This window comes from Ostrea edulis, chromosome 3 (assembly GCF_947568905.1).
Source record: "Ostrea edulis chromosome 3, xbOstEdul1.1, whole genome shotgun sequence".
Taxonomy (NCBI): Eukaryota; Metazoa; Mollusca; class Bivalvia; order Ostreida; family Ostreidae; genus Ostrea; species Ostrea edulis.
In genome coordinates, this window is record NC_079166.1 from 70,331,823 (window position 1) to 70,359,594 (window position 27,772).

The 27,772-nt window shown below is 34.3% G+C and overlaps 4 protein-coding genes across 5 annotated transcripts; 2 read left to right on the forward strand and 2 right to left on the reverse strand.

The window, feature by feature from the left end:
• Window positions 1–2,402: 2,402 nt before the first annotated feature.
• LOC125674080 (hsp90 co-chaperone Cdc37-like) lies at window positions 2,403–11,771 on the reverse strand. Of its 2 annotated transcripts, none has more exons than XM_048911119.2 (11): window positions 11,086–11,771; window positions 8,403–8,536; window positions 8,199–8,250; window positions 7,799–7,894; window positions 6,628–6,678; window positions 6,270–6,329; window positions 5,900–6,058; window positions 5,183–5,298; window positions 4,242–4,362; window positions 3,527–3,595; window positions 2,403–3,336 (listed from the first exon to the last, which is right to left on the reverse strand). In XM_048911119.2, exons 1-11 carry the CDS (start codon window positions 11,122–11,124, stop codon window positions 3,112–3,114), a joined length of 1,122 nt encoding a protein of 373 aa, XP_048767076.1. In that variant the 5' UTR covers window positions 11,125–11,771; the 3' UTR covers window positions 2,403–3,111. The 2 variants fall into 2 exon arrangements, with proteins under 2 accessions (XP_048767076.1, XP_048767077.1); XM_048911120.2 differs by lacking the exon at window positions 11,086–11,771 and adding an exon at window positions 10,887–10,959.
• On the forward strand, window positions 11,404–13,666 carry LOC125674079 (serine palmitoyltransferase 1-like). The gene has a single exon (XM_048911118.2). The coding sequence runs from the start codon at window positions 11,404–11,406 to the stop codon at window positions 12,838–12,840; it is 1,437 nt and encodes a 478-aa protein (XP_048767075.1). The 3' UTR covers window positions 12,841–13,666.
• Window positions 13,667–14,888: 1,222 nt separating this feature from the next.
• Window positions 14,889–16,737, reverse strand: LOC125674081 (uncharacterized). Its single transcript, XM_048911121.2, has one exon. The coding sequence runs from the start codon at window positions 16,615–16,617 to the stop codon at window positions 15,586–15,588; it is 1,032 nt and encodes a 343-aa protein (XP_048767078.1). The 5' UTR covers window positions 16,618–16,737; the 3' UTR covers window positions 14,889–15,585.
• Window positions 16,738–16,924: 187 nt separating this feature from the next.
• Window positions 16,925–26,996, forward strand: LOC125677014 (uncharacterized protein DDB_G0284459-like). The gene is made up of 8 exons (XM_048914921.2): window positions 16,925–17,072; window positions 20,059–20,300; window positions 21,004–21,123; window positions 21,354–21,418; window positions 22,436–22,528; window positions 23,368–23,595; window positions 24,166–24,245; window positions 24,809–26,996. The coding sequence occupies exons 1-8, from the start codon at window positions 17,059–17,061 to the stop codon at window positions 26,070–26,072; spliced, it is 2,106 nt and encodes a 701-aa protein (XP_048770878.2). The 5' UTR covers window positions 16,925–17,058; the 3' UTR covers window positions 26,073–26,996.
• Window positions 26,997–27,772: the final 776 nt, after the last annotated feature.

The following is a 27,772-nucleotide window of genomic DNA, read 5'->3' on the forward strand; positions in this document are numbered from 1 at the left end:
CTTATTATAAAGTATGGCCAGTATTGTGTTAGTAAGAAATGGACTTATTATGAAGTATGGCCAGTATTGTGTTAGTAACGAATGGACTTATTATAAAGTATGGCCAGTATTGTGTTAGTAAGAAATGGACTTATTATGAAGTATGGTCAGTATTGTGTTTGTAAGGAATGGACTTATTATGAAGTATGGCCAGTATTGTGTTAGTAAGGACTGGACTTATTATGAAGTATGACCAGTATTGTGTTAGTAAGAAATGGACTTATTATGAAGGATGGTCAATATTGTGTTAGTAAGAAATGGACTTATTAATTATGAAGTATGGACAGTATTGTGTTAGTAAGGACTGAACTTATTATGAAGTATGGCCAGTATTGTGTTTGTAAGGACTGGACTTATTATGAAGTATGGCCAGTATTGTGTTTGTAAGGAATGGACTTATTATGAAGTATGGCCAGTATTGTGTTAGTAAGAAATGGACTTATTATGAAGTATGGTCAATATTGTGTTAGTAAGGAATGAACTTATTATGAAGTATGGCCAGTATTGTGTTAGTAAGAAATGGACTTATTATGAAGTATGGCCAGTATTGTGTTAGTAAGGAATGGACTTATTATGAAGTATGGCCAGTATTGTGTTTGTAAGAAATGGACTTGTGAAGTATGGCCAGTATTATTTAGTAAGGAATGGACCTGCTGCAACACCTTTAACCTGGTCAATCTTCTTGAAAATGTAGGTCAGATGCACGTCTAAATTGCGATACATCATACATGCACAGCTTTGCGCCATATAGAGGGGTATGACAACAGCTCTTTGGGCAATTATGTAGGCAAGCTTAATATATTCATAATCACGAAGATTTGTAAATTCTATTTTCCAGATTATTTTAACAAGTTTGAATAAGGAATGAAAGAGATCAGGATATAAGGACATTTTGGAGTTTCATGTATATATGAAAAGCATATCACATATCAACAGTTTTAATCTGTAGGATCTACTTGATAGTCATGTTTAGATTAGATTAGGGCTATTCCAGCAAAAAAAAATATGGGGGGGGGGAGGCACTTTATTTTTAAGACAGCCACCCATACAATTAAATTTTCCTCTGATACCACCACCCATACAAATAGATTTTCCCCAGCCACCACCACCCATACAAATAGAATTAGGAATTCAATACTGAAATCACCTTGTATATCAAGATTTTCCTTTAAAGGTAGAGTTCAATTTCAACAAGTTCATATTGGTCTTAATCCTATGTGCATGCAACTATTTTTTAGAAGTCAGAATTTGTGGTGATTTATAAGAACAAATTACCCGAATTTATTTTGACTACATTAGTGTGAATAAGTATTCTAACATTGATATTGTAATTTGTGATCCATTCTCTAGCCAAACTCCAACTGTAATGTCATCTAAAGCATTTGATTTTAATAGTTAACAGAAGGTTCGCTCATACCAAAATTATTAGTACCGTAGTGGCCTAATGTTTAGCATTTGGTCTTTTAGCAGTGTTGTAGGTTCGAACCTTGCCCTTGAGATAGGCCTATGTGTTAAAACAGGTTATACATGTTGGTGTTTCAGACACGTGTGGCACATCACGTTGTGAGAAAATTTGGGCATTTTAAATTTTTTTTTTACATGAACGTGTATATCATTATTATCTTGAAAGACCTAACAATAATTGCCTAAGCTATTGGCTGATAAAAATGTGGAAACACGTTTCAGTGGGCTTATGGCTGCAACTTCTTTGTTAACTCGTACATATATTTTCTTCTCATTCCCTTCCGAGTTCACTAAAAATATCCCTTAATAGATCACATCTGGAGATGGTGTTACTTCTAATCATGTCACTCCCAACAGAAAACATTTTGTTTTCATTTATTCATTTATTATTGTTGTCATTTCTACCCAAACTGAAACATTTACTTTGAATAGAGTTATCTGCCATTTTATCAATCTTTTTTTCGTACATAATGTAGGATGGCTCCGCTTTTCTTCCTCTTCTTTTATGATAAAAGAAATTTCGAAACATGATACAGACTCTGTAATGTCTTCATTTTTATCATAATTCACTAGCACCCATATTTTCTTTAACCTAGAAGACAACCACCCATACAAATACATTTTCCCCAACTCACCACTACCCATACAAATATATTTTCCCCAACTCACCACTACCCATGCAAATATATTTTCCCAAATCACCCCCACCCATCCAAAAAAATATCAACTGCGTCCCCCCCCCCCCCCATACTTTTTTTGCTGGAATAGCCCTTAGATTTAGCATAGAAAACATTAGTATTTTACAAAATTTCTTTTCCAAGTTTGTACATGTAGGAGTCATAAGATTGATCACTGTTCGTTATCTTCACCTTTCATGTCAAAACAAAAACAAAAGGGTCTTTACAATTTATCATTTTCAGTTTTATACATAATTGTAAATGGGGAAAACAAAAGAGAAACCCACAATTTTTTCACATCAGTTTAATAAATGCTGAAAACAGCTAGAATGAATTAATGAATGTGAATACACGTAAAATGGACAACAGTGACACAAAATTTTCCTGAAAATTGATTTAAAAGACAATTACTGTTGAAATACAATGCGCATCTCATAATTCTATGACATGCCTACTTACTGTCGTGTTGCGACTTGCTCACATATAGAGTTCTGAGCAAGAACACAGCAATTCTGATACAACTTGTACTTCTCTCTGTCGGACCATACATGTCAAAGAAACCTCATGGAAAGGCTCATTCAAAAGTTGAAATATCTAATGAATATTTTCACAATCTTCTTAAAATACACACAGCTTCAAAACGTTCCTGTATTCATAAAGATCTCTTCAGAGATTCAGCAATTCAAAACTACTAAAAATAATCTTTAAACTACATGTGATATTTCCTCCTTCTGATTAAATCTTGCAAACTTAACAAAAATGAAAACATTTTTGCAACCTCAAATTTTAGAATTGAATGAATCTTTGTAATGAATCTCTTTTTCATTCTTTCTCGACCTCATGAAATGTTGCAGTTTACTGTACATGAATCTTTGAAGATCAGATGAGAGTAACTTTGCATGCACGAGTCTAAAGGTATACTTCACACGCCTCAGTCCACATCGTTAATGTCATTCCCCACCAGGGGTTCACTTTCTTGCACTTCATCGTATACTTCCTCCTCCTTAGCGCCCTCGGGTTCTTTGTTGGCTTCGGGCACCCACAGTCCGGAATCAACGCACCGTTTCATGTGATAGCGCGCCTCCTCCTCGGGCAACTCTGTGATAGCTTTTTGTAATGAAGCAATGTCTTTGGACTCGAAACACTTTTGTAAGACCTAAAAATAATCACACAAATTACACGGATTACAAATACACACATCTGAAACAAGCTGGACTACAAGCCAATCTTACAAAATTTCATAAATGCTTGATGTTTATGTTTCTGTTTTAGAAAATTGTAAAATCACCCTACTAGCATAAACCACCAAAAGGGAGATAAACCTTGGACAATAAATTCATACTTGCCTCTGGTAAAGTTTCAAACACTTCCACAGGGTCCAGACCGCCTGGTCCTAGCCTCTTCTGCCTCTCCTCCTATATCAAGTCAAATTCATATTCAGCAAAAAAAAAAATGATATAAAAAATGTGACAACAAAGGAAGAATTAATACAAACCTTGATTTGAACTTCCCCAATTACAATAAATTGTATGATACTTTTATCATCCCCCAATACATATGTATTGCAAATGAATACCATTAAAAAAAAGTTACTATCTATAGTTTTGTATTTCTTACACTTTTATATTTAAAATATTTCATTTTAATTTGATATTGGATGAACATCCAAAAATCCTGCTAAAACAAATATTTTCATCAAGTTTGTAAATAAAGACTTGAGAACTCATCTTACAATAAAACATTTGAAGGAATTTGAAGATTCTATTCCAACATATGCAAAATCAATATCAGTCAAGTTTTGTGTATTTGGAAGGGGGGGGGGGGGGGGGGGGGTTGTTGTTGTTTCTGTCTGTCATGTAGTTGCTCACTTACAGAATAATGCACAAAGTAAAGTGCTGATATCAATGAAAATTCTGCAAAGAGCAAGATGTACACAAGCTATAAGATCTGGACTGTCAATCCAAGGTATCCAGCAGTTTACAATCTCTAAAAGATTTTAGTTGTATAAGGTCAATATAGCTTCAATCGTTGTTATTGACCAGTTGCTCCTCTAAAACATACCTCTTCATATTCTTCCATGGCTTTCTGTAATTTCTCCTGGGCTCGCTTTGTAATTCTTTCTTTGAATGCATCCAGTTCACTGTTGAAGGCTTCCATATATTGCTTTTCACCAAGCTTTATCCTGAAAAATAAATTAAATATTATGCCCAAAGGTTATAATGCTCCTCTAGAGCAACTTTTTTTTTTATAAAACAAGATGCATTTGTGAAACATCATGCTGCCCACCCCTTCCCTAAAAGGGGCATATTTAATCTGACCTTCATCTTGATGAATAATACCGACCTTTACCAGTCTGACACAAAGATTTGACCTTTTATTCTACCATGTATGAACTGTTTAAAATTTTTATAAGCAATGCTAAATTTGCAGATAAAGAGATGGAAGGATTCCTAATGAGGGAAAGGGGTACAAAAATTAATCCATTAAACATCGATCTCCTTATTGTGGCCTAGCCCATTGCTAAGCTATGGGATCTATCTGGCCATACTTGAATTTATGATACAGTGAAAGTCTTAAAACCATTCAAAAGTTATAAGCAAGGTTAAAGTTTCGTACAGATGGACAGACAGGCAGCAAAAAACAGTATGCTTCCCACCCCCACCCCACTTTAGTTGCAAGGGCATGAACATTTTTACTGAATTATAGATTCTGTGATACAGTGACAATCATGATATAATAAGTAGAAAATAAATACAACACTGATGCCAAGATTCTCCAGCAAGAAATGTTTCTATTAAATCTAAAAATTTTCATCAATTGAGTGAGCTTTGATATATTAAACTTGATATGCAACTGTTTATGACATTTTGTCAACTTGTAGGATCAATTTTTGCAATAGATGCATAAAAAGTTGTACTTGTTTGACAAAGGATTTAGCAAGGCTTATAACATCACACAGTAAACAGATGAAGCTTAAATTATACAGGAACACAGGGTTTTACCTGGAGAAAAAAGGACGAACACAGCTTCTTGGATCTACGTCCATCTGCTTTGCCAGTTCCATTATGAAGTTCATTACGATTGTTTGATGAGCCACATGATTCATTAGATCAGTTTTCTGTTTAAAAAGAGTAAGTAATGTGAAATTAGACAACCTTTTCAAACTTTATCAAAGAAATTTCAAAGAATTAATGTCTCGAAGTGTAAATTTAAAGACAGAAAAACATTCTTTACAAAGAAAAAAAAATACATTTAGTAGTTGTGTAAAATCCAAAATGCTCTGATATAAATCACACTTTATAGATTCAGACCAAAGATAAAATGTTCTAATCAGAGTTCTGAAATTTCAAGCACATATCATTAAAGAGGAAAACACAAGGGTCTGACTTCCCCAATCCAAGATTGGTGAGAAGTGCACATATCTGCTTACTTTTATGCATATTCAGAAACAAAAAAATATACAGTAGACCCATATATGGTATAGGTTGGAGCTCCCTAAAAAAAACTGCATGGGGTGAATCCACCATATACCCCACCTCTAATCTCCCCCAGGAAAAAATTCTGGATCTGCACATGGTCATTTTACAGAGCATAGGCATCAAAATATATAGATTAAGTATATATATATAAAACAATCAAAAAATATTTTAAACATCACATCCCACTGAAGGCCTAGTAAGCAGAGTTTAGTCTGTGGATCAGGAGTTGAGTGCCCTTACCTCCTCCATAGCAAGATCTATACACCAGATGACCAGGACATTGGCCGTTTCCTCACAGACCAAATCAGGGTTGTCAATCAAGAACTGCTGGCTATCCTCAAACCGACGCAACATCCCAAACTTTTTTGCATCTGCTTTATGTTTCTCTACAAACTCTTTCTGCAAATATGTCAAAATACACAAATTTAACTGAAATACTTGCATTCTTTTTCTCTATACTAAAGGGCACCGTCCGATACCCACGGCTTGTCTTCTATTCAGATAATTCAGGGGTAGGTAATATAATACAAAATGCATACAACTAAACAGCTTCATTCCCAATGGACTGAATGGTCATTATAAATGACATTTTTAACTTGATTGTACGTACATGTTTCTGACTTTTCTCTTCCTCTGTTAATTCTTTTTTTGGTATTGGTTTATTTATCACCTGTAATAATTAAATCAGTAATACAACAAATGTCAGTTACTGTTTCAACATTACGAAAACTAAGCCTTCCCCATGTTGAAACATTTTCAATTTTTACCTTTGTCAAAATGTAAAATTCAACATGACCTGATTTGTTAAGAAATATGATACATGTGTTAAACATTATACACATCTGTACATACCAAGCTGATAAACAAACAAAAAACTCCCAAGAAACTGTACCTAATAATCAACTCTATTGATGTATACTGTTTTAAAATATACAGTTGTATGTATAATCATTGATTAAAATACTCACAGTTTTTGATTTTCCATCGTGGCATATGGTGTCAATATTTAATGGAGTTAGCTGCAAACATAGGAATCAGTGTTTTATTGCTCTATAACAATTTCAATGATTATCATATACACAAAAGACACACGATAACACTGTGAAGATGATTGATAGAGCTCTCTGATCTGAGGTCCTATAAATATTATGTTTCAATGAGGTTTATTGGTGGACCCAGTTTGCAAAGCGTATGTCAAATAGTGAAACATTGATTGTATATTGTTTAACGTCCCTCTCACTATTTTTTCACCCTTATGGAGATGTCACCATTGCCAGTGAAGAGCTGCAAGATTTAGGCCTATGCTTGGCACTTGTGGCTTTGAGCAGGAAGGGATCTTTATCGTGCTACACCTCAATAGTGAAAGATAAACTAAGCAAATGCTTACTATGTCTCAAGGTCAAGGGCAAATGCAGGTTTCAGTGATGTGTGCCTATTGCCTAAGTATGGAATCTGTAGCATGTCAAACTGTTAAACATGGTACCTTACAAGTTTATGTCAAAAGTCAACGTCATTTTGAGCATTCAATATTAAGTTTTGTCTATGGATTAGGTTTCAGACCTAAAGGTCATATACTTTCAACAAAACTCAGAACAAGAAATGTTTTAGAAACATACATATGCTCCCAGTGTGACAATTTTGAAAAGGATTAACTTAAAATTCAGTATCTGTAATGATGGTGAAAAATATGCAGTATCGACAGTGAATTCATTTATAACATTGTGGATTCAAATTGAAAACTAGCCATCATGCAATGTCAAAACAGGGGTTCTCAAGATTCTGAGGGGACAATATCTTCCTTTAGTCAAAGTAAATCCTAAACCAGGATAACAAGTTCGATGTCGATCAAGCAAAGGGTTCTCTAGATATAAGCAGACAATACTTTCTCTACCAACTGACCAACAGATGCAAATCAACATGCCCCCATTTGAACAGAGGCATAAAATGCAATCAATTGAATTAACCAGAAAATTTCACAGGCAGTTATTGCTAATTCAGTGACTGGAATTGTGATTAAAGTCATTCAACATCTTTAAAATGTAATATTGCAACTGCATGCATATAATATCTTTCCTACAAACATCAATTCATTAACTCACAATTCTTAGGCACTAACTCAATACAACACTAATTTACTACCTTTTCTTTTTTCTTCAATTCTTCTTCTTTTTCTCTCCATTTCTTCTCTTGGTCCTCTAATTCAGAGAGTTTGGTTTTTGCATCTTTATCACTGCTCTGTAAATACATGACACACTCCTCTCGCTACAGTACACTATTATGCAGAACGTGTGCACATGCAACAGAGTTTCCTTTTGGTTAACTTTCATGACACAAAACCATAACAGTAATAACTAATAAGACATATTCATCAGTCAATTTCATTCATCTTAGGGTATTTCTCAAAATTCAAGTAGTTCCTTATTAAACAGGCTAACATGACATAGTTTAATCTATTCACAATGCCTGTAAATGCAATCATTTCTGGGACACACAATAAAACATCAATGTTGTATTATACAAGACTTTTTAAAGTACCTACCAAATCTGCCTCTTTTAATTTCTGCTTGATTTCATTCATTTTCTGTTGATGTCTGAAAATGTCACAATAAATATGTATATAATTTCAAATATCTCGTGCATGCATGTCTTGGCACTTATATATACTATCAAAACTGTTCCTAATATGAAATAATAATCTTTGTACTACAAATATTCTGTCTCTCTCTCAAAAAAGAAAACTCACTCTGCATAGCCTTTCTCAAAGTCTTCTTTTTCCTTCTTTGATTGCTCCATTCTTTCCATTCTTGCCTGATGTCGCCATCTGAAGAGACTAGCTGTGTCAACATTGGGATGTGTGTCATCTTCATCGTCCGAGATCTAATTTCATGCCAAAAAAATCAAAAAGTAAATAAAAATCCTTTAAAAAAATTAATCTAAAACTCTCCTAACTCAATTTTTTCACATCTGTTACAGCAAAACATGGGCATAGGCCTGGTAGGATGAGAATGATAGCATAGATGTTTTGTCCTGGTCAATCTGGATCAGTGCATGCAAATATTTATACTTGATTTTGCTATTACTATTACGGGCAGTGTATTTCTACAAAAGATGGGCTACAATCGTCGGAAGCCCACAGTGGGTTGCACTCCGTGAGGTGAACAGAGTGCGACTGACCGTGGGTTTCTGACAATGATATGCTACACACATGCAAATAATATACAGAATATTACAGCACCACATCAATATAATGAAAAGAACATATTCTGAAATTAATTCATATGACATAGTGGATGCTAAAATAAGATCTTTTCAGGTTTCTGAATTTCTCTCCGACTAGTTATTGAAATGTGATTTCAGAATACATTGGGTATTGATCATGCATCATATTGATATACATGCATCTAAAAAAGTTAGAATTCCTTGTTCTTTTTCAGTATTAGAGCTCACATAGATTGAATAAAATTCATTTAATACAGATTCATGAAATCATCCTACAATTTTCACTACAGTCAGTCATACAATTAATACAGATAAATCATACAGCGTGGGTATAACAATCAAAGCAGTGTTTTTTTTCTATAATACATCATTTTCTGATGTCATATTTTGTGGTGTACGTGAGTAGACATTCACAAAAATATAATTGGATATCATAGATACATGAAATCACTGTCCAACTTGAGTACACAGATTTTCAACCATTTTGATACCAAATTAGGTGTAATTGATGAACTAGTGGATCTAATGGAAGATGAAATCATCTAATTGTTCACCATGTATCAGGCAAAGTAAGTACTTTACTTGCACCAATAGTAGCACTGTCAACTTAACCGAATTTAATAAGATTCAACTTAGTTGCTTGGAGGTGACACATTGTACACGTATTTGGACTAATGTCCAGATCAGCATAGTAGCAATGCCCAATATCACCAAGATCGAATTTATTAAAACAGAGAGAGACTGAGTCTAAGAAATTTTGTTAAATTACTAATAAAGTGAATCTTAATATTGCATCTCACTTAAGCCCTCAATTCAGAAAAAAAGGTTTATAATACATGTATGTGCATTCAATACTTTTTTCATTTTATGGTAAATTATGTACTTCTAAATAAAAATGAAGTGCACAGCTATGGTACATGATATATCCATCTGGAACTACATGTGTGTAAGACACGATCATTTTCACTATATAAAGCTAAAAAAAATTCAAAATGAAGCCACATTGACCTAAATTTGGGTAACAATACACTTTCCCCAAAAAGATGCATCAACTAAGCAAGTTTTATGGTCCTAGGCCTCACAGTGCTCAAGATAAAGTCCAGATACAAACTGAATATGTTGTCATAAAATTTTTAAATGGGGCCATAGTAACATATTATGTGTAGCCATAAAATTCCAGGAGGCCACAGTGACACATTTTGGGGTAACGACACACCTCTCCCTCAAGATGTATCAGCTAATCAAACTTAATGGTCCTACATGTACAACTCTGAAGTATGAAAGATATGACCTACACTAAAAAGAGTGACAGACAGACAGACGAAAAAATTCCTACCATAATACAGTTTCTCGAAAGACAGGCCTATTGAATTATTCTTTTTATAGAGCAACATCTTATATATGTTAATTTTTTGGGTTACCGTATATATGTTAGTTTGGTGGGGTTTTTTTTTTTTTGGTTACTTCCTTTTTTTATGCATCCCTTTTACAGTAATATACTCACCAGCTGTAGTTGAAGTACTACAAATTTAGAATTATGCTTTGTGTTCTAGGTTGTAGCAGTGTGGGTTCTTTAGACAAACCAAAGGAGTCGGCAGTTTTATCTGTAAAGGTTTACAATGTAAGCAGCTGAGAAACCTCAGTGCACTGGTTGTTGTTTACATTGTGGCTGGGCCTGCCTTTACACATAAAACTGCAGAGTCCTGTAGTTAACCATGCCAACTCCTGCTGCAACAAGAGACTTCTGATTTTAAAGGGCATGTCTGAATTCAGAGGGACCCACAACTCTCATTTTTAGATGCTCACTGCTGAGCGTTTGGCGAAAAAACACTCTCTTAAACCTACTTTTACATCTTAGCTTAATGCAGCAATGGCAGAAGCAGGCTCAAACTTACAACCTACTATTCATCGAGGCTGGATATTTTGGACTGTTGCCTCTGCCCAGTCACAAAACTGCATAGATAACATTCTACATGCTCCAACATTTCTACTACTAATATGCTGGTACCTATAAATATGGCGCCAACATGTATGTCGCCTAACTCTAACCCTAGTCACGATCATCCCCTTTTTTGAAAAATGTTCATTTTCTGGAACATTCTGAAAAGAAAACATCACTTTTAACCTGTTCCAAGTTTCATTCTCGTTCAATTTGTAACCTAAAATAGAGATCAACTAAGACATTATATTTCCTCTTCATCATTTACCTCAATATGGTCCCATTTACTGTAATTGATCGCGGTCATGATAACAATTTAGTGAACTACGTCAATATCAAAATATTGCGTCTTCTGGAATAAGGAAGTTCATGTGGTATTCCGATCCCGACTTTATATTAATTGTTTTTATTTTAGTATATAAAATCGCATTAAATATTTTAAACTTATATAAGATACTGATACTAATGTAACCATTGAACATCACAACACACTTTTTAAACATTTTACAGGTGAAATTGTTTCCTTAGTTTCTTACATAACATAAACTAGTTCTCCCTTGACGAGTACCAGTATTAGTATCACGCCATGGCGTCAACGTTCATTCCACAAACATGGGAAATGTACGATATGTTCCAGGCCCTGCTACAGGCTCCATCGTATCATCTTTTCTTCGAAGCACTGCTAATTATCTGGATTTTCAAATTACTGTTTTTCTCAAAGGCGTATGCCCCAGAATCTGTCCTGACTGAAAAGGAAAAGGAGGAGTTGATTGCGGAATGGCAGCCGGAACCTTTAGCACCCGAAATTCCAGAGGATCACCCGGTCCTACAGGCCATGGAGAATAACATAATAACTGGAAAGCCAGGGAAATATGTCACAATTAACGGAAAGTCGTGTATAAATATGGCAACATTGAACTTTTTAGGTATGGCTGGTGACCCTTCAGTTGAGTCTGCAGCAATTGAGACTCTGAAAAAGTATGGCGTTGGCTCATGTGGACCTAGAGGGTTCTATGGCACTATGGATGTCCATTTAGAACTAGAGGACAAGATAGCCAAGTTCATGAACTGTGAGGAAGCCATTCTGTATGCATTTGGATTTGCTACAATAGCAAGTGCCATACCCGCTTACTCGAAACGAGGTGATGTCATTTTCGCAGATGAGGGTGTGTGCTTTGCTATTCAGAAAGGACTAATTGCCTCAAGAAGCAAAATCAAGTGGTTCAAGCACAATGATATGGATGATCTAGAACGTCTCCTTCTGGAACAAGCGAAAGAAGATAAGAAAAACCCCAAGAAAGCCAAAGTGACAAGAAGATTTCTGGTTGTGGAAGGACTCTATGTAAACTATGGAGACTTGTGCCCACTTCCAAAATTAGTGGAACTAAAGTGGAAGTACAAAGTCCGTCTCTTCATTGAAGAAAGTTTATCATTTGGAGTTCTTGGTGCTACAGGAAAAGGCGTGACTGAACATTTCAACATCCCCCAAGATGAAATTGACTTAATAGCAGCAGCGTTAGAAAATGCTATTGGATCAACTGGAGGTTTCTGCTGTGGAAAGAAATATATTGTGGATCATCAACGACTCTCAGGGTTGGGGTACTGTTTTTCTGCCTCTTTACCTCCAATGCTGGCCACAGCAGCCATCCAGTCATTGCATTTGATTGACAATCAACCAACCATGTTGATTCAGTTGCGAGAGAACTGTGAAAAAATCCACGAGAAGCTGAAAGAGATAAATGGAGTCCTTATAGTTGGAGAGGCGTTGTCACCGATCAAGCATATAAGATTGGCCGAACCAAGCACTGATCGTGATTTTGATGTTCAGATTTTGCAGAAGGTGGCCGATCTCTCCAGAGAAAACAAAGTAGCCGTAACTTTAGCTCGGTACTTGAGTGAGGAAGAACACAAACTTCCTGTGCCAAGCATCAGAATTTCTGTAAACAGTCAACTCTCAAATGATGAAATTGAAAATGTGTGCACTACACTTAGTGACGCATTTCAAAAAGTTCTCGCCCATTAAATGTAATTTATTACTCTAGGTTATTGTAGCTGTTACACCAAAATTTTGTAAGAAGGTACTCAATTTTTGTACATTAACTTATGCCAACATTTATACGAGATGCATAATTTATGTGTGTTAGTATTAATTACAGTTTTACATGTATATATGCAAGTCTGACATCATCACAAATTTAGAAGATTTTTAATATTTTTTTCAAGTAGCTTTCATCTCTGTGATCAGGTTTGAATTTCGCACACAATGTATTCTTTAGTTTGTAATACATGACATTGCACATATTTTCATCGTTTGTTGGTTATGCTTTTGAATATATACCCAGTGTTGAGATTTGTACTGGTAATCTGTCCTAGAACGTAGAATGAAAATTGTATCTCTGCTAACCCAATCTATTCCAAATTATACCCAGTACCCTAAAATTATTTCAAATAGTTTATTAAGAGATTTTTGAATAAACATTGTTTTGTAATTAATTCCTGTACTTATGTATTAGAGGTAATTAGTATTGTCTTAGATGTTGACAAAAACACAATTATTATTTTTGTTCTTTTTCCATTACCAGGCATATAATCACAAGAAAGTCCAGTGAGTAAAATTGAATAAATATACGTGTTTTAAAGGAACTTGAAGGCAGTAAATCTCCCATAACTTTATGAGATTTGTTAATTTTTTTATCACTGGAAATATTGAACTGTGATATAATATGAATCCAAAACTGTACACATGTACTACATGTAGACTAAGTGATCAAACTGTCATGCACACATTACATGCACATTTTGAATTAAATTTGTTTGGTTTTTTTTTATTATTTATATTATTCCTAGCATAAATGAAATTTATTTTCTTAATGTGATTTTTCACAATACATGTACCGGTATGCGTTATAAACAGAAGCTATTATTTTAAAAGACTGTATATTATAATGAATGCAGAAATTGACCATATCATGTACTGTATATACTTTGATGGGTGGATCCAGGATTTTTTTTCTCAGAGTGCATGTTGTTGAACTTTTTGTCAGGAGTTTAATTAAACCCAAAGCTGGGGGGGGGGGGGGGGGGGGGGGGGGGGGGGGGGGGCTTTAGTGCATGAATTCGATTCAGAGCCTTCATTATATAATCTTTGGTTTCCCTGCCTGATAAATGATTTTGCCAATGATGAACGAAGACTTGAGAGTTTAACTGTGCTAAAGTTACTTATTAATTATAATGCAATAAATAGCATATAATGCTGTTAGTCAAAGGCTTAAATTGTCCAGAAGTTTGTCTTTGTCAAAATAGTGAAAGGTGTAAATTATTAATATGTTGAATCCTAACTTTGTTTAAACATAGATCATTTGAGCATGAATTGTATAAAATTGTTATATCAATCACTGGTAATGATGTAAATTGTAAATGAAAAAATTAATATCAAACAAATTATTTCAGTGTGCATTCCTTTGAAAATACTTCGTATATGATTATTGTATGATAATATTGTGATTGGTTCTGTCCTTATTTAATACTTAGCACACAACTGTAATACTAATTTTTTTTTCATTTCTTAAATCATGATGATACAAGTATATACCCTGCAGGGGGTGGGGGTCCCAACTCCCGCTAGATTCACACATGGATTATATTAAGCGTATTGTACTGCTAAAGGAATTTTTCTCTCCATTAAATTAATATCAATGTGTATTCAGAGTAAAATCAATCTATTTCAACAAAATAGCAAGTTTGTCTTATGAAATAAAAATTGGACTTTGACACAAATTAGTGATAAAATATGATAATTCTAGATGTACCATATGTTACTTTTTGTATATACTATTGCTGTAATTTTTCTTTATAAGGCAACAATTAGGATGTTGACAAGTATATGGACTTGTCGAGCAGAACATTTGGTTCTGTATTTGATGATTGATTTGTAATATATATACTTCATGCGATTGTTTTTAGTTTTACTTACTACAACAGGTATATTGTGGGCATTTACATGACAAAAATATTTGTTACAATGGACAGATCTTCATCTGCTTAGATCCATTACAGAACAAATGTCAGAAGTAGCCATCACTTTCTTTACTGACGAATTTAAAGCATTATTATTACAAACAAAACTGCTTGTTTAGCATGTTTAGTGTTATCGAGATTACAGTGCTATTAGTTCAATAAAAATAAATACATGTGTGTATTAGTCTCAGTTTATGTCATGTGATACAGTGTACACAGTGGATGAAAGCTTGCTGAAAACTAGAAGCAAGATACAAAACAAAAAATATTCTTAGCAGATATCCATGAAAAGTAATTGACAATAGCCTGCAAAGAAGCAATGTACTCATTCATACATAGATTGGTACCCTGTTGATGGATCTATTAGCTGATGGTTGTAAACTCTTTAAAAAAAAATAGCACCTCCTGATACAACCATTCGGTGCAATGTCTCATTTTCCTGATCATACATGTACCATTTAATGCATTTACAACATTTGTTGCCCTGTATTTATATAATTGTAATCATTAATATTTTTAAAATGCAATGTTTCAGGTTCTATCAGAGTCACAAAGACAGATCACATATTGTGATCAAGAATTGATATGCATTAAATTAGATGGAACATATTGTGTAGCCCGAATAATTAGGTTCAAGAGAAAGCAAACATTGCTTATGGGAAATGATGACATCAGAGTGAAAAGTCACTATATCTCTAACAGCACCAAAACAAATCAAACCCAACCCAATTTGATTATTACATGTATATGTTTAACGTATATAAAGATCTGCAAAAGATGGCATGACATATGTTGGAACGGCATCTGGATAGTTCTGTATATCTTTCACTTTGTTTGCACCAGTCAGTACAAGGGCAGAATCAATCCCAACATTATTCGCAAATCTAATGTCGGCTTTCAAACTGTCCCCTACAAAAAGAGTCCTCTTCTTGTCCGTTCCGGGGTACTTTCCCAAAATACATTCAAACATCAGAGTGTGAGGTTTACCAACAACTTTGGGATTTCGTTTGGATGCCACTGCTACAGACTGAATAAGACTTCCAGTTGTCGGCTGTAGTCTGTTGGGGGCAATTTTGACAGCAATCTCTGCGTCATTGGTCGCAACGAAATGACAGTTTTTGTCTGTTAAGTAACTTGCCGATTTGTAAATTTTGTTGTAATGGAAGTCCTTATCAAATCCCATTAGGACTGCCTGGACATTTTCTCTGAATTCCATGTTAAGAAGGTCATCAACATGCAAACTTGAGATATCAGGATCGGGTCCTAAACCAAAATATTTCAGTCCAATTTTATCCATTTCATTTGCCATGCCGTGTGTTCCCATCATATAGACTTGGCCTGTAATGTTAAGAATATCTTTAAGGTACAAGGCCGCAACATATGCCACTCCAAAGACTTCATCTTCCTCTGCCTCAAAGCCTTGAGTCTTGAATTTGTGAAGGTAATGAGAATTTGAGTGAAAGCTATTGTTGGTTACAAAAAGAATCTGCTTTCCCAGTTTCCTTAAAAATTCAATGGCTCTTGGAATTCCTGGGATAGAGTTGTAGTGGTCAGTCGCCCACAATGTACCGTCCAAATCTAACAGAAAAGTGTCGTAGGAGTCTATGATCTCCCTAACTTTGGCGGAATCTGTCACAGTTGGAGTTTTCTTTAATGGTGACACAAGCGTACTTCCATACTTTCTGCCTCCATATCCGGATAGGTTTTTGCATTTAATTTTATGAACAGCACACTGATTCCCGATTATTTTGTGTAAAGTTCTCCATTTCGAAAACATATTCATTTAGTTTATAATGATTGTGGGTATAGATACGAACTTGAAGATCTATATCCTATACACAGCCCAGTTGCTAGTTGTTAACTAGTAAGAAAATGACCTTCACCTTGCGCATTTACTGATCATGTGAATGTCGTTTGACAGAGAATTAAATTACTTCATTAGGCCTAATTTTCTTTTTATTTTATCATGATTTTATCTAATAAGCAATAAATATACATTTTTTTTTTACAGAAAGATTTTCTTTTGCAAATTTTGGTAATTCTGCATTCCATATGTCTTTACGTCTTTCAAGCGTTTGTGACTACGAATATCGATATCGGCCCGTCGCGCCGAAGTTTGAGTAAGACTGGGCGGCGGAATCAAAATTTTCAAAGGAATAAAAGAGCTCTAGGGATTGAATGGAATGTTACTTAGCTAGTTATCGTATACGTATTTGATTTAAACATGGACAAATTCAGGTAGACTTTATGGTACAACATCCCACGATATATATCGACTTAGATAGCTTTGCGACATTTTGGTCCCAATATCTGTTTTTAAACTGTAAAAGGAGATCGAGAAAAAAAAAATACTACATACACATATATAACGGTTTGGAGTCTCCTTATTCAGAGGTTTTGTTTGTTTATATTTAATACACAGTGCTTTTCTTTTGCCTACACCAAAATATGATAGAGGTGCAGTGGATTGTTTTTCTTCAGTAATATAGGGTTATTGAACTTATATTGGTGAATATTGGCACGAGTTGGCTGTCAAAATGCACGAGCTTGCGAGTGCATTTTGACAGCCAACGAGTGTCAATATTCACCTATATAAGTTCAATAACCCTTTTATTATATAGCTAAAGTGTTTAGTTGTTAAATTATATCCCTTTTCACTCAAACTACTCCAAAATAGACGAGAATTCATCAATATTGGCATCTAAGGTGAAGGTGTGCAATATCGGCATGCATTTCTTAACTGTTCAATATTTAATCCGTCATTAATGCATGAAGCAAAATGATTTTGTGAATGGGGACATTATAATTTATGTACAGTAAAACATTTGCTTAAGTAAATATCAAATACCGGCTCTGTCAGATTCGGAGGACCGCCGTCTGCCATTTTGGCTTGTTTACGTCGTTACGGTAACGTCAATATTGAACGCTCATACTTGGAATGTTTCGGGCGCATACAATTTACGCAATGCAAAGTTAGCGTTCAATAAATTCTCAGGATATTGAACGCTAACTTTCTCTAGATTTTACGCAGATTTTATGATAGACTATTTATTAGCTATATAATAAAGCAGGATACACGATTATTTTGTGTGCAGCTGCAGTGTCCGGTATCACTATCAGCCTTTGCCTGGGCAGACTCATGACTTTGGATAATGGGTTTGTTGGGATAGTGGCCCTAAGAGGCCAAACATTATCAGCCGAGGCATGAACTATGATGAGGGCCACCTTGGGCTCCCATTCTCGGTTCAGGGTGATACCTAGATAGAATGTTCTATCGTTAAAATGATAATGTCCTATGGTGAGGGCCTGTCCTGAGACACAGTTAGATTATTCATGGGGAAGGTGTGAAGCTACCTAAGAAGATATTTATTGTCTTTAGGTATTTTCAAGAACAGGATTTTGTGCACTTTTCAGGAATGTGATAAGCGAATTACATTCAAAATAGTATTAATTAAAAATTTCCATGCATCTACGAAAGTATATCCACTTTAAATAAATATTAAATTTCGAGTTATCTATTTCATTCATTAATTTAAAGAGAGAATATTAATACATGCTAATATCCATATCGTATGTCATATCAGCTCGAGTGGCTCCATATGATATCAGCCCGAGGGCCAAAGAAATTCAACATCCTGATATCCATGACTTTCAAAAGTATCGAAAACTATTCTTCTTTCTGAATTTTTCCAGGCATTTACTTTGAATTCATGACCATTGAATTGACCATGATAGAAATTTATTCATCAAGTTCTGGAATTGTGTCTTAACAGCTGTAAGGGTAATGTACCACTGAATTTTTTTTCTTCCCCTTTTCTTCTAAATTCAAACTCATCCTGGTATAGTAATTAAGGGTAAGTGAGATTTTAAAAAGAAAAGAAATTAATATTTATACAAAATATCATTATAGGAATAACATTCTGACAAGTTATGGTTTTGTTTTTGGTAGTGCAATCATACCTTTCGATGTTTGAAATAAAAAATGTAGTCTGAAACAAACACTGCACCTGTCCATCAAATCTAGCAATTGCTTTATGGTAATTTACCTGATCATTCTATGCCCTTGGGCGTAAAGGGATTTAGAGTTTTGCACCTTTAATATATAAGTCTAATTGGCTATGAAATTTATATGCTTTTATGTGAGCATACATTCATCACAAGTGATAGTCATGATAGTACTGTGTTATAAAAAGTAATTGTTATTATTGGACAGTTTGTCTGATAAGTTTTATCTACAATTACAAACAACTTGTAGCCTATCAGCGTATTTGTATCAAATTCTTTCTCAGTGGAATATGAACTGATGATGGGGTAGGCTGAGCATCAAATTTTTTCTTTTGAACTGTGCCAATTCAGTCCAGGCATTTAATGATTTTGTTTTCTTGCATCATTTAAATAAAACATGCACTCAATCTAATTAAGATTAGATTCTTTGATCCGCTCATCTACTTTTGCAACACATGGTCTATGTCTAGCGATAGTAGATGAGCAGATTAAAGGATCTAATTTTCATGGAATTGAACATGCACTAAATTTGTAATGGTGCAACTCCAATCTGTATTTAGCTGTAACAAGTTGCATGCATTTTCATGATGATTAATTTGGTTCAGGAAATAAGTTTGACAAGTTATGTGTGTTCCTCATGTTCACGATTAAAGGGGCATGGACACAATTTCAGCTGAAAAATTTCTAATTCTATTTTTCCATTTTTAGTGTTTATAATGCTTAACTAAGGTATTTCTAGTTTTCTGCAAGGATTTGAATGTCAGTTGTCAAGGTACATAGGGGATACAGAGTCCACAATTCTTTGAAATGTAAACAAGCCTCGTGTCATGTTTTTGTTTGCATATGTTAGATATATTAGTAAAAGTTTCGTTTAAAGCAGATTTTTAAAATTACAAGTTAATTCTGTACAATGAAATAGTTTCTTGTGTTTGGCACATCTCATGTTGTTTTGTAACATGGTATTTTTCTATTAAATAATATTTGTAAACAAAAACATGGTACGAGCCTTGTTTACATAACAAAGAATTGTGAGTGATGTAACTCAACAACTGATATTCAAATTTTGATTGACCAAAAGAGATACTTTTGTTAAGCATTGTAAACAATAATTATACAGAAATATAATTTTTTAAAGATATCAGCTCAAATCGTGTCCATACCCCTTTAAGTATAATGATATGTACACATGAATTTCATATATTTTAAATATTTGAAACAGGGCAAAGAAAAGAGGCTTCTTTGCTATCTCCAATTCCTTGAGCTCATCAGGTGACAAAAAACGGAATAAGGGAGACAAACATGAGTTTATTTACCTCAAGGGAGAAAAATCAGAGTGCAGGAATTTCGAGGGGGAAAAAATAGACTTGAACAAAGTCGGTGTTGATTCGGATGGAGAGACCGATGATGAAGTGGGACAGGGAGATACATCTGGACAGAGCACCTCAGAACCAGAGACAGCAGGTACAATATCTAGAATATCACTAAAACTGTAAAACAGAAAGTTACCGTACACCTCGGAACCCGAGACAGCAGGTACAATATCTAGAATATCACTAAAACTGTAAAACAGAAAGTTACCGTACACCTCGGAACCCGAGACAGCAGGTACAATATCTAGAATATCACTAAAATTGTAAAACAGAAAGTTACCGTACACCTCAGAACCCGAGACAGCAGGTACAATATCTAGAATATCACAAAGTTACCATACACCACAGAACCCGAGACAGCAGGTACAATATCTAGAATATCACTAAAACTGTAAAACAGAAAGTTATTGTACACCTCGGAACCCGAGACAGCAGGTACAATATCTAGAATATCACTAAAACTGTAAAACAGAAAGTTATTGTACACCTCAGAACCCGAGACAGCAGGTACATTATCTAGAATATCACTAAAACTGTAAAACAGAAAGTTACCGTACACCTCGGAACCCGAGACAGCAGGTACAATATCTAGAATACATGTACAGTGTATCATTAAATCTGAAAGTTGTCATACTTTATTGATGTGCAATCTGAAATTCTCTACGAACATCATGATTAGATTTAAAACATGATATAAGTTGATAAATCATTACTATGTCAAATTTTATTGAATTATAGCTTGTGAAAGATAATGATTTTCTTTACAAGGAGATTTATGTCATTTTTCTACCTAGTGTCTGGGTCATCCTGTGATGATGTTCATAAAGCAAGCCGTAAACTCCAGTCTATTGCTAAGAAGTCAATCAGAAGAGACAAGAAGAAAGAAAAAGAAAAACAAGAGAGAAAAGAGAAAAGTGATGCATATATACATAAATCCAATTGGAGCACAATTATTGTTAACAGAAAAATCATTTGATATGTTGTTTTTTCACCAGTAGAAGCGGATATAATTACAGTAATGTGTAACGGATCATGTACACATGTAGAACTAAGTAGTAGTATATTGACTCTGAACTGAAGAAGTTTGTGTAATGGTTGCTTTTGCTTTTTGTATAGTGTATATAAAATATATTTTCCATTGCAGACAAATTGTCAATGGATGATTTCTTGAGTAAACAAATAGAGTTTATCACATGGCTTGAAGAAGAGGTAGGCTAGATGTGGATTTTTAACTAAGGATAACTCATGAGACCTTATAAAAACATACGAATTGCAAGTACAAGTCTGGTTAAAACAAGTCCCCTTCTTTCAGAAAATAGGTGGTTTTAAGGATAGGCAGGGTAGTGTTATGAAAATATTATATGTGGATGAATTTTCCTCATACTTTGTGAAATCGTAATATAGGGGACTTCAATACAGAAATGTCTACATCATATGAAGGTTCTAATCACTGAAAAGAGTTGTGGGCATGGAAGAGTTACCTTCCTTGGAAAATCAGTGAAAACTTAATATTAACATTACTTCGTAGTACTTTCAAGCTGTCTCTGAAATTAATTTCAGTATAAAATTCATTCAAAATATAGGCAATGGACACCATTTCAATAATTTTTCAGTATCTTCTCAGATTAATTGATCTAGTCAAAATTAAAATCAATAACCTGTGAAAATTTACTACGTAAAGCCCCATTTTCACTATCATTACAGAGATATTTATCTGATTTTATGAGAAAATGTGCAATGACATTTTTAAAAATCACATATTTTGAGACTTAATGCATCATGGGGATATGAATTATTGGAGCTTACCTCAATGTTAAGACTACTGCAACAATTTGCTATTGCATTACTACAACTGCCTTTTATCATCAGAGGTACTTAAACGGTTCCTTGAATGCTTATCAATATACCTGAATTTCAATGAACTATATACAAACCAAATTTATTTTTAGTACTTCATCAAATTCGAAGGAGAATTAGTGGAGAAATTTGAGTGAAATTAAAAGAATAATATCTATCTCAGTGTTGCATATGTGTGTATATATGTATGTGTGTGTGTATATATATATAGATAGATAGATAGATATGATTAAAAATAGTTTTGGTCGACAGCTTAGAATTTGTAATTAGAAACCTTGTTTGAAAATATAAAATGTTACCAGGTTTGCGGTCTCATTTTCAATAATAGGAATTGGTTATGATTCAGCCATGTCTTATTTATTGCCACAGAAACACAAAAACTCCAAGGAGATGTCTTCACCAAAGAGGAAAGCCTACTTCAAAACTTTCCTAAAGCTTTGGAACAAAAGAAAACTGCCACAGGTAAATGCTCAACAAACTCTGAGATCAAGCTGTAAGATTTTGTCATATACTGTGGCCATCTTAATGTAAAGTTACAGGTAATATCTTATGAAAAATGTATACAAGATGTGATTCTAAGATTATTAAAGTTTTTGTACAAGTCTAAAGTCAATCAGTTTTAGTGTACTAATAATTAATGTCTTGTACACATGTACATTTTTTGTATGTTCTATTCATCGCCACGATCACTTCAATTTATTTGAGCAGTGATCTTTCTTTTCTTTTTTTCTCATATGATACTAGTCTTGTTCTACAAATTTAGGGACACCCTTTGGCCTTTATATGTGTATATATACAACCTATATTACTACAAAATGAAGTTATGTTTTATGTAATTAAAACTTTCAAGAACTTACATCCTATATCTTTACAAATTATGGCCATCATGAATTTTATTGTATTTACTTTCTACTATTAACATTTAACATCAAACATAAAGGTACATATACATGTAGTATACTTAGATTTAGTTTTTATAAAGACAGAACATTTATCCTAATGATAACGAAACAGTCGCAAAGAAAGTGAACATTAAAGAAATATCTAATTCAATATGTATTTTTAGAACATCAGATGAACATGGTTACTATACAAACTAATTTTTTAAAAAAACATATTACTGCATATACACTAAAAAATAGTTAACATATACACTGTATATCAATGCATCTTTTCAAATGTGTTGTGAATTTAGGATTGTGCTAAAATGCCTATAATTGAAATTTTGCTATATATCTTGATTAGACACTGTGCCAAATAGGTACATTTACAACAATCTTTTAACTTTTTTGGACAAATAGAAATATTACAGAGGGAGTGCAGAGATCCAAAGTCCATGCCCCGCCCATCCTACGAGAACTTTCAGCTTTGATACGGAAGAGGTTGTTAGTTTCACACGTCCCAAGTCTAAGCGGTTGTCCATTGAACCATGGGGACCACCAGATTCACCATTCTCCACTTTTGGGAAGACACCACCTAAAAATCTACAGACATCAAACCTATCTTTGTTTGAGTCACAGTCCTCTTTGGTATGCTTATATGTTGTACAAGTTTTGAAAGAATCAGAATCTTGAGATTGTTGTGTACATGTATGTGTTTGGTGTTAAATTTTTGTGTATTCTTTTTTTTCTACAGACGTTTTTTTTCCCTCCTCTTTAATGTGGAAATTCCCCTTTACAGATGCACATATATCAATGCTAAATATTTTTTCCTAGTTCATGATTATGATAAATGGTGTTTGTTAATATTTTGGCTACATTGAAAAACCAGATTTGTATGAAATTTGAAAGATGGTGGGGACTTGAAAGATTTGGGGGATCTTTTTGTGTTAGATCTTTTATTATTAAAACCTTAGCTAACATCATATATCTATATTTAAGCAATTTGTCCAATAATAGTTAATTGTTTACTTTGGGACCACAGCTAGGGCTACAGATTAAAGCTTATGATGAGTCTGTGACTCATGAGTGTTGTGACTGATGGGCCTCTTGTTTTTTGGGTTGTAATTTGCATGCAAAGAACCCCATGCTTGATAACATATCATGGATACCATGCACAGGTATAAAATGTCAATGCAATTTAACAAATAATTTTGACAGGAACTTGGAGACTACCAAACACCAAAAAATGCATTACCAATGGCAAATGCTGGACAATCTGTACTGAGGTCTGAGAGCAGGTAATATGCAAGTCAGTTTGTAGCTTTTCTTCTATGTTTGTGAAATAATTTGCACCACAGGCCCTCCGAACATCTGAGTACTCTTGATATAAGTACAATAATTTATTGATTAAGGGTATTTAAATATTGGGAGGTCCTGTGGTCTGTACAGGATTTTGTATTGTTAAAACACAAATCTGTCAAACTTTTCTTCTTGAATCCATTGTTACTCTTGCATTATGACCCGAAACTGAATCATCATATGTTGCGTGCAATAGAACTATCCCCTCATTGATTCCCATGAGATTAATATATTTTGGGTATTTATGATTTTAAAATGTGATAACATACATGTAGGTCTTTGTTCTGATTTTGTGTAATCGCTGACCTTCAAGTTCTCAACGTCTCCACATGAGTGAAAGATTCTCGAGAGGGATGTTAGACTATATACCATCGATAAAATGAGATATCACATTAAGAAATGAACTTTGAACACAGTTTTCTTGCTGCTAGTTAATGGGTGTATGAATATAACATTTGTATGCATGTTTAGAATATTTCACAATCTTATCTCCGTTTTATAGTAACCATGGGATTCAGCAGTTTCCTGCAGGTGAACTGCCAGGTACACCAACATCATCTGTTCTGGAGAAGTCCCCTGTTTATGCTGTGCCATGGAAACCCAAACCTACACCCAGGAAGAAGCCTCCTGTTGTCGACAAAACCGATATCTCCCCACCCCCACCACCTGTTCCCCCAAAATCATATCAGAGTGGGGAAGAAAATGAAGTAATACAACAAACTGCTCAAAACCAACAAGCCAGTGAGACAAAAACTGTTTCACAGCCAGGAAATATAAACGACTGCGGGCAGGAGACTTGTAGCAGACTTGGTGTGTCTGAAACTTGTAGTGTTATGGAGGTGGATAAGGACAATACAGTGGGACATCGAATCTCAAAAGAAAATGGATGGCATAGCCCCATTGTGGGAAAGCCTTTTAGTCCACCAGTCAAAATTCGGAAAACTTTCTTTCCTCAAGAACAAATTTATGCAGAAATTGACTCACTTGAAATGAAATCTGCTGTAGACAAAGAATCAACAAGAGATCTAGAGATTGATGATCATTTCTCCACAGCATCGGCTGATAAATTACACACATGCAGCGCAAAGCTTCAAAGTGACTCACCAACCATTGCTCCAGATTCAGAGGTGAAACCTGTAGATTTTGAAAATTTACAAACAACGAGGGAGAATCGATTTTCTTTCAGCAAGTACTTAATAACACCTGAAAAGCGTGCTGCTACACCGAAGAAAAAGATGCTTATGTCTGAAAATAGCAAAGAGCCTGTTCCATTAAAGAGATGTTTGGAACAACAAGATGAATTTCCATCTTTAGAAAATAAAAACAGTAACCAAAAGGAAAAGCCAGAGATAATGCCAAGAAATATTCCAAAACTTCGAAATGATTTCAGAGTTACCATGACAATTAGGAATGGCCTCCATAATGTTCGGAACTTTGTGATAGAAGAAAACAAACAACCCAGAGGGAAAGATAATAAAGACACCAGCAGTGTCGATCCAGCAAATAGACAATTGGAGAAAGTAAAGCAGAGGAGAAAGGGAGAACAGCATCCTGCAATTTCAGAATCAAGATTAGGAATGGGCGAGAAAGTCACTTTGTCTGCGGATGGTTCTGGAAATCCTAAATCAAAGCTCCAGAAAGAATTTCTGGAAACAGATATTGATTCATTACCATTACCAATCATGGGTGCTAAAACACCACCTCGGAAACGGAAACCTTTGTCCCATCTTCAGAGGTCTAAGTCATTGGAGACCATAATTTGGTGATCAAAGTGTTTCAATACCATATGCACAAGAATGTCCAATTTCTTCATATGCAGCAAGGTTCACAATGAATTAGATATTTTGCATAAACACAAATTTTTTTATTCCTAACTTTATGTAATTACAAGAATCCAAGAGATGTTTATTTGACAAATCTAAAACAGCATTGTGACAGGGCAGTTTCACTGGAGTTCAGAAGCAGGACATTCTGGACTGTGTAGTGTGTGTCCAGTGTTAGTGTCTAGGTAGATATAAAGTGAGAATTTCAGTAAAAGTTAAACATCAGGTGTCAGTGTGTCAGACATGATATAGACATTCTAGATACAAACGTTAACCAATGGCATGGAGCATTAAATTAATTTATTGGCAAGCTGCAAAGTGCATATTTCATTCGTTTAGATATTCAAGTCCGGTAGCATTTTTTAGTCCCATAATATGTGTTATGTTTTGTATTTATTTTCTACAGGATTTTGTCCAGCATTAAGAGAGTTTAAATTCTATACTTGGATGTTTTAACTTTCTCTGATGATATTCAACATTTCCATTTATGATAAGTGTACCTCATCTATTTACATTTATTATACCATTTTGATACCAGTTGTATATTTACATTTGAGGCATACTGGATTTCCTCTCTACAGTTTTGATGTACATGTGTCTTATTTTAAGAAAATCACGTCCTGTTACTTTCAATCCAAACCAAGAGCTGGGAAACAGTTTTCATTGAGTTCCATAATATTGATTCATAAAATACTCACCATGTGGTGTGACACCAGTCTTTGTTATACAATACAGTATAAATACTGAAATATTCTTCAATCATTAATCATGATATTATAAAATGGATTTAATACATCTTGTAAATTTGATATTTAATAACAATATGTACCAAAAATAATGACAGAAATAAACATTTGAAATAGAGTTTTGAAAGTTTTGTGATTTCCAATTTACTAAATTTCTTTGAAATTTTTTAGAATCCACATTTCATTTACACAATGCCTAGTGTTTTAATCCAGTGTTCTTCACCTTATCAAATAAGAGGAGTACTCAAATATGTATTGTTAGCGTGATGGCTCAAGTGAGATTTTGTGATCCAAAATTGTTTGGTGTTGAAGTAAACTTTTCATATTTTGATCTTCTCCAGAACCACATGGCCAATTTCAACAAAACTTGGCACAAAGAATCCTTGGGTGAAGGGGATTCAATTTTGATTCAAAGATTGGTGTTAAATAGTGAAGGTCTGTATTTTGATTGTATACAATGTTCCAAGAATCCAATAATAGTAGATACTGTTCTTCCATCATAATTCCAAGCTGACGATTGTGTAACACATTCTTTCTTGCAATTGGCAATGATCAAAGGACCTCGCGTATTTAAGAATTTATTCCGTAAAGATGACATAACACTCCAGTCATGTAGTCCTTCTCTAAGTTGAAATCTAGGGGTTTAACCACATCTGTTTCATACTTATGTGCTTAATTGAAATTAAATGTTAACGGCAAACTAACAACTCAACGGGATAACTTCAGCTTTTCCATCGTCAACTTTTAATATTTATGTAGCAGTATTCCATCATCAACTTCAAATGGTGTTTAGAGCTTGTTCTGTGTATGGTCAGTTTTTAAATTGAGGTAGGTTACTGACAAACAACTTGACGTTACAGGGGTTTCAACAGTTTCGTTTAAGTCGGCATTTCGCAA